Source organism: Sinocyclocheilus rhinocerous, unplaced genomic scaffold (assembly GCF_001515625.1).
Source record: "Sinocyclocheilus rhinocerous isolate Xijiao unplaced genomic scaffold, SAMN03320098_v1.1 scaffold1513, whole genome shotgun sequence".
NCBI classification, from domain to species: domain Eukaryota; kingdom Metazoa; phylum Chordata; class Actinopteri; order Cypriniformes; family Cyprinidae; genus Sinocyclocheilus; species Sinocyclocheilus rhinocerous.
Genome location: NW_015623675.1, coordinates 9,101 through 16,951, shown reverse-complemented (window position 1 = coordinate 16,951; position 7,851 = coordinate 9,101). Strand labels below are relative to the sequence as shown.

General features: G+C 40.3%; 1 protein-coding gene across 1 annotated transcript in view; it reads right to left on the bottom strand.

Annotated features, from left to right (window-relative positions):
- Positions 1-7,851, bottom strand: part of LOC107727699 (integrin alpha-X-like) — a 118,614-nt gene that overhangs the window by 110,111 nt on the left and 652 nt on the right. The window contains exons 2-4 of the mRNA XM_016537683.1: positions 7,536-7,656; positions 7,063-7,157; positions 5,302-5,357 (exon numbers count right to left, since the gene is read on the bottom strand). Coding sequence (XP_016393169.1) covers positions 5,302-5,357; positions 7,063-7,157; positions 7,536-7,656 — 272 coding nt within the window. The remainder of the gene's footprint in view (positions 1-5,301; positions 5,358-7,062; positions 7,158-7,535; positions 7,657-7,851) is intronic.

Below are 7,851 nucleotides of genomic sequence, written 5' to 3'. Positions count from 1 at the left end.
GGCTCCGCCCCGAGACCCGAGACCAACACCCAGGTACGAGAAAAAACCTTTCTCTTTTTCACACCCTCCCGTAAATAAATCCACCCTCCGGGGCATTTATTGAGCCATCCTTGTTGTGTGATTCTTCACCCCGTGACAGTAGGCATTCATTAGCTGTCTATTAGATGACTAGTCTATACTTGGGCTATGGTTAGACGTCTATTAAATTTTCACTGACAACCCAAATTTAGCCTTGTTTTAGCCTAGACGTCTGGGCTGTGTTTAGACGGCTAATAGACGTCTTTTAAACGCAAAATTGATTGCTGGGGCGTTATACAGTAAATTCTGTTGACTGGATTACGCAATTCCGGGGCTGTAATGTTGGCTATCATTAAAAGTATATGAATGGCAGCAATACCGGCGTATTTAAGAAGAATAGTGTAAGCAGCGCACTACACACCCACATGAAAACAGCGGCGCAACTGGTGTTTATCATAGCAAAGGCAACTTATCATATGAATTCCGTGAGCGGAGGATGAGAGCGCCGGAGTTTATGCGGTTGGAAGAAATCTCTAGCATTAATTCTGATCATGGCTTGTCTTGAAAAACTATATATATGTATATCAGTGGAGTGTGGTGGTGTTTTAAAATGAGGAGGAAAATAATAACTAAAGGCAGTAACAATTTGAACAATATTCTGGAAACCGTTTACAATAAGGTTTCATTAGTTAACATTAGTTAACTACTTTAGTTAACATGAACTAAGAATAAACAATAGCCTACTTCTACATTTATTAATCTTAGTTAATATTAATTTCAACCTTTACTAATGCATTATTAAAATCAAAAGTTGTGTTTGTTAACATTAGTTTATGCACTGTGAACTAACATGAACTAACAATGAACAACTGTATTTGTATTAACTAATGTAAACAAAGATTAATAAATACTGTAATAAATGTTCATTGTTTGTTCATGTTAGTTAACACATTAAAATGTTCATTGTTTGTTCATGTTAGTTAACTCATTAAATGACACCTTATTGTAAAATGTTACCAATATTTTTTTATTTGTGAATTGAATTTCAGCTGTTCTTTTTAATAGTCAACTTATTTCGGGTCATCGTCATAAAAGCTCTGTAAACACTGCCACAGACACGAAGATATATCTTTCATTTCATCACGCTGCATGCTCACTAAAAACTGACGCAGTCATCACGTTTTCAGACCATTTCAAGTTTTATTTTGACGTGATGCAAAGTAGTGGTATCTAAGCGGGAGAGTTGGTTACTTACTTTATAATTAGTCAATAACGCCATTTTCTTCATTCAGACCGAGAGCTCGCACGAAAACAAGAGGCGGGATTTTTCACACGAACCAATCACATCCAGTCATAACTGATCATATCCAATTCTCTCACGTGATTTTCCCCCATTCATCACAATGAGCCTCCAGCAAAGTCATGGCACGCTTTGGGGTCTCTGTAGAAAGTTAATGGACCGAAGGGAGACAAGCCTCCGCTGTAACTTTACCTGCGGGTGTCGCTGTTGGACAGTGTTACTTTATAAAAATTATATTATAATTAATATCATATTTAGTCATATTTGCGCTGTGTTATTTTTGTAATATCGATTATTTTCTCATCCAACTTTTTGAGGAGACACTGCCTCCCTTGCCTCCTTGGATGAAACTCCCCTGATATATATATATATATATATATATATACATATACATATATATATATATATATATATATATATACATATACATTTCACACAAAATGTCACTTAGCTCTTCTGATTCTCACAAAAATTAAAGGTATTGACGTCATAGGCTGTGATCAGCCAATGTTATTGTCCTGTATAGACATATGCTTCAGACACCGGTCACACTGACAGTGTTCCCCATAGCGACCTGTAAAGGACACAGTGTCTTGTTCCCTCTCAGGGAACCATGGTTACATGTGTAACCTGAGACCTTTTTTGTGCAAGAAAACCTTGTCTTAGATTAGTTAGTAAAGACACAAGAGTAAAAAAAAGTAGAAAATTAGTAAAAATGAAAGAAAATTATGATTTGACCGAGTATTTCATAGACATATATTTTGGTACAATTTGAAACATAGCTCATATTTTTGTGTGTAAGGCATAATGCACAGTCAGCCGGTCATATCACAAAACCCACACCCTTACATGTGATCTACCAATAAGGTTATGTATTCCACAGTAATAGTAATATGTACAATAAAATTGTCTGTAATTTTCTTTTTTTTTTGGAAACTGTAGTTTAGAATTTTTATTATCATTGTAGGAGCCATATTTACTTTCTTAAATTCTTATAAATTTTTAAATTTTTAAATAATTTTGTTATAACATTGTTGATTTATTGAGTTGCCCAGGTGTGAGGGAAAGAGTGTATTTTAATGCCACCCCTGACAGGAGCGTGGTGCTGGTGCAAGAGCATACACATGAAGCTATGAGAGCAAACATGTAAGCGGCATATAATTAATTTGTTTTATGTCACAATTCATGTTCCCGTTCTAGGGAACTCAACGCTGTGCAACCTAGAGGGCACAATGGGGAATGCAGCCTGCATGACCGGTGTCTGAAGCACATGTGAAACAACGCCAATCTATTGGCCTACATGGCCCATGACGTCATAGGCAGGGTGCCCGGAAGTGTAAAAGGGCACCTGCTGAATACGTCATCCTCTTTGCTGTCTTCAGGAGCCGTCTGTTTGAAGTGCGTGTGAGAGACCAAGGCAGGTGAGCGGTGTGGAAAGTGTGTGCGGCGAAGAGAGCGCGCGTTCAGAGTTACGCGCTCATCATGATGAGTCACGGTGTCTAGGCTCCACTCACGTTTGTTCCTATTTCCGAGGGATGCGGAACAAAGTGTTTGTGTCTCACGGCGCGGTTCCGTCGTTGCCGCGGCACAGTTTTTCTCACCTCACGGTCATCGCTTTAATCTGCGGGATTCGTACACCCTCTCTAAACGGGTTGCCGGATGTCACAGATACTTTGGGTTGTTATGACGATGAAGTGTTAGCATGGAGTCGTTTCAGCCCTGATCCTGCGAGATCGTGGGTGGAGCTATATTCAGCTCTGCCGTGCCTCTCTAATATGCATGTTTTTGTGTATGGAGAGCCTTGCTGGTCGTGAATATATTTAAATACTCTGTGGAGAGAGGCTTGCGACTTTTCTCTCCCAGGGTTTTCAGCACCTGGAGTGGTTATGGGGAATGTCTCTTCCTGTGTTAAGTCGGAATGTAACCGTCTGCGGGTGGTTATGCTCCAGCTCAAGCTTACTTTGCTCTGGAATATGGCGGTCAGAGGGCAGCTATGTTCTAGCCTGGCTTCTTAATAAGGTTGGGTTCCCCTTGGCACAAGTTCTCTGGATTAAGCGCTGAAGTCTTTGTCTAGGAATCTGCTATTCGAGGATAGCTGTGTTCCAGCTTGGAGACAGCTCTCCTCTTTAGGGTATTTAAATAGTGGTCTCCGCCCCTTGCATGGACTGTGCTGTCTCCCCTTCGGGGTTTTAAGTAGATTGCCCACTTCCGTGGTCTGGGCTATCTTCAGCCATATCTGAGTGAACTGCTATTCGAATATAGCTGTGTCCAGCCCTCTTGTGTTATGGCCACAGCTTACATCAGGCTTTGATCTTGTGTTCGCTCTTAGCGAATCATTTACTGATGGGAGACTGATCTCCCTCTTGTGAGCTCCTTGTCAATAGCACGGTGCTTTGCTAGCCTAATGTGGAACAGACACGGATTGGGGACCTCCTTAGTATAGCCATCTGAGGGTGGTTATATTCCAGCCATTGTTATGGCAGGACTGGCTTACTTGAATACAGCTATCTGAGGCTAGCTGTGTTCCACTGCAGTTGCGGTGAGCCCTCTCTTGGAGTAGTGCCCTTTTCCTATAGCCTCGCTATCTGAGGATAGCTATGTGCTAGCTCAGTGATTGCTCCCCTGCTTAGGGTTTTAAGTAGCAGTCGCTTGAGCCCATACCTAGACAGTGTTGTCTCCCCTCTTTGGGTCGTAAGTAGACAGCCCACTCTTGTGATCTGGGTAGTTTTAGTCGGTCCCCCTTTCGGTAGCCCTTCCTAGGTACATAGCTATCTGAGGATATCCATGTGCTAGCTCAGTGACTGCTCCCCTTCTTAGGGTCTTTTAAGTAGCGGTCTCCTTGAGCCCTTGCCTAGATAGTGCTATCTCCCCTGCTAGGGTTGTAAGCAGATAGCCCACTCTCTGTGGTCTGGGCAGCTCTGCAGGAAGGCTATCTAGGTTAGCTGTGTATTGTCTTCTTTGGGACAGACACGGTTTGGGGACCTCCTTAATATAGCCATCTGTAGGTGGTTATATTTCAGTCATTGTTTTGGCCGGATGGGTTTACTTGATTACAGCTATCTGTGGCTAGCTGTGTTCTACTGCAATTGCGGTGAGCCCTCTTTTGGAGTGGTCCCCTTTCCTAGAGCCTAGCTATCTGAGGATAGCTATGTGTTAGCTCAGTGATTGCTCCCCTGCTTAGGGTTTTAAGTAGCGATCTTTTTAGCCCATACCAGAGATGTTCAGAAGTCTTTAACTTGGAGTCTGAGTCAAGTCTCGAGTCTTTGGTCATGAGTCTGAGTCTTAACTTTGGTGGGATGTTCCCCTTGATCTGTTCGGGTTCCCCCGTTTCTGCCAAGTTGCGTGAGCGGCCCGTGGTGTTAGTGGCATGGCCCCTTTCTAAGGAAAGGCTTGGTGAATGTTTGCACTTCCTTGGTGCTCTCCCAACAGGTGGACAGGCATGCACCTCGGCATGGTGTGGTTGAATTTCATTCCCCATTGTGCCCCCTAGGGGGCGCAGCATTGAGTTCCCTAGAAGGGGAACGTCTCGGGTTACGCATCTAACCATGGTTCCCCGAGAGGGAACGAGATGCTGCGTCCCCGTGCAAATGCCTTCGGCCTGCCTGTCTATGTTTCCTTCAGACATCTAAGTGGATGACGTATTCAGCAGGTGCCCTTTTATACTTCCGGGCACCCTGCCTATGACGTCATGGGACATGTGGGCCAATATATTGGCGTTGTTTCACATGTGCTTCAGACACCGGTCATGCAGGCTGCATTCCCCATTGTGCCCCCTAGGGGGTGCAGCGTCCCGTTCCCTCTCGGGGAACCATGGTTACATAATTTTACATAAGTTTTAATTGAAGAAATTTACTACATTGAATGCCTCATAAATCAGACTCTGGATACATTTATGCATTTAAGCATGCATCAGGACAAACACATTTTATCCACCTCTTCCTTAACTTGTTTTTACCACTGCAATCATAATCAAAACTACTTACCAAAGCTTGAGCATCATCACAGGCAAGAGCCAAACCTAACGCAATGCCTGGATCAACTGAAAGTGAAATCAAATTTAGCAGTTAATTCAAATACCAAAAACTGTAAAATACACCTCAGTTTAAATGTATTTGTATAGCATCTTTCACAATACATTACGATACGTTCCAGCTTTACAAGAAGTAGTGCTATGTTAAGAGGCATGTGTAAGGACTTTTCTGGGGGGGTTTTTCTGTACACTGCAGTGTTGAAACTTTCACACAAAAGTTGGTGATTTACTTCCTCTTTTTGAGTGAGGAAACAATCCATTTCTCATAGTTCTGGATGTCAAAGCTGTAAAAAAATAAATGAATAAAATACTTTCAAACTTTTTTTTTTTGTATTACTAAAACAAAACCTATGAAAATAAATGTGATGACTTTCATATTTTCCATCTCACAAAAGTGGATTTGAAAGAACCAAGCTGAGGTCAAACCAAAACACAGCAGAGCAGTTATACATCAATCTAATGGTGTTGGTAAATTTATTTAACCTTAGCTGTCTAAAATAATTCATCAGACTTCACCTGCTGGTCCCATGGAATCCAATCCCCCAGAGCAGAGATTAGGCAAGATATACAGTATATCAGAGTTAAAGCAATATGTGTTTCACAGTGAGAAAGTCACAGATAACAATGTATAACAATGATTAAGCAAGTTGGTTAAATGACAACATTTTATCAGAGAAGTGTGAATAAGCTTAGTTCATGCATATTCATATGCTTCTTTAAAACATACATATTTTTAATATAATATTCATTTAACCAATTGCAATACACTCTAACCCATGACCAAAACCACCAATTACATGAAATGTACTTTGATATCTAGTGATTATTGAGATGATTTGTCATTCATTTTTATGATATCCACAAACAGTGATTAGGCGCGTTTCCACTACAGATTTGCGCAAAACTTTGGCGATATTTTATAAATGTCGATAAAAAAAAGTATTGCGAAATGACGGCGTTTCCATTAACCGATGTTATGTGACTAAAACTAAATTTTTTTCCTCTCTCGATAAGTCATGGCAAAGAACAAATAACATTTAAAAAATATATTTTTCGCTGAGATTTGAGTAATCTCGTTGCGTATTCTACGTAAAAACGCTGTTTTGTGTTATGGTTATGCAATGACGTCATCACGCAATGACATCACAATGACATTTAGCAACTTTTAGCAACAAACGGATCTGCCTTTAGCAACTTCCCCTGAAAATTAGTTGGCAACACTGCATTGTGACCTGTTAATGCGAAAAAAAACATTTCCATTGCAGTTTTGTGAAATATTCCTTCATAAACCACCTCATGCGAGCGTAAAAACTTTTTTGCGATATATGGGCGTTTTTGCGAAATTGACGCATTTCCATTAGGCGTATTTTTAATTCGCAATTTCAGTTTGCGCAATTTGAAGGGTAATGGAAACGCAGCTATTGACTGTCATAAAAACTCTGAAAGCAAAATGTCATCAAGGCTATAATGTGATTGGTTATCATATCACACATTCAGAGCAGCCAATGTTGGTATCTCCCTATAATAAGAAGAACATCTCTCCCTGAAATGGATAGGTCAGATAAGGGAGACATCCAAAATGTTGGTGTGCCTCTAGCAACATTGTTGGAAAACAGCTTTGAAGCATACTACAGTATTAGCATGTCCAAAATTGGAATTAAGATTATAATTTTCTTAGTCTTTTATGTACTGTAATGGTGTTGAGCAGTCTCACCTGTCACTGGGAGCAGCATACACTGATCACCACTGTAAGAACACCTATAAAGACCACCAGTTCCATTATGAAGGTTAGGTGCCGTCACTAACACACTAAAAGGGAACAAGACAATTATTAGAAAGGAAGGATATGCAGTGGTGGAACAGGACATTAATGCAACATTATTGCAATTGCATTAATGTCTGTATATGATGATTCAGAGATGTACTCAGGAAGAATACATTTTTAAAACGTAAAAAAAAAAAAGATTTCCTGACAGTGGATTATGAATTATAACCTCATAATTTTCCAGTCAACAAACACAAACTTTTTGTGGTCATTTATATAGAGTTAGGAATTAGTGATTTTGGTCACAATATAAAATAATAATGTAAAATAATCTCTGAATCTGTATTCATCAGCTCTCAAAGAAAAAAAATCTGTCATTACCTTAAAGAGTTATTTCTACTTTATTAAAATGCAGGCCTCACCTGTCTCCTTGCGTTGGTCCAAAATGACAAACCTGATGGCCGAAATGAGAGCCTACCTCGGGCACAGTGAAAACTCTTGGATGCAGTGTCTCTAAACTGAACCCCAAGGAATGACATGCCACTGGAATATACAGAAATCAGGACAATTAATACCATTAGTCTTTTTACCATGAATCATATTCAGTGGGGCATGTTGTCGCACTATATGCAAGTTGTCACAATGGAACTTGCCGGCCTCTTTTCAGCAAAAATGTGGCAACTGTGTGATATCTCTCTCTCTCTGTATGTATGTATGTATATATATATATATATATAT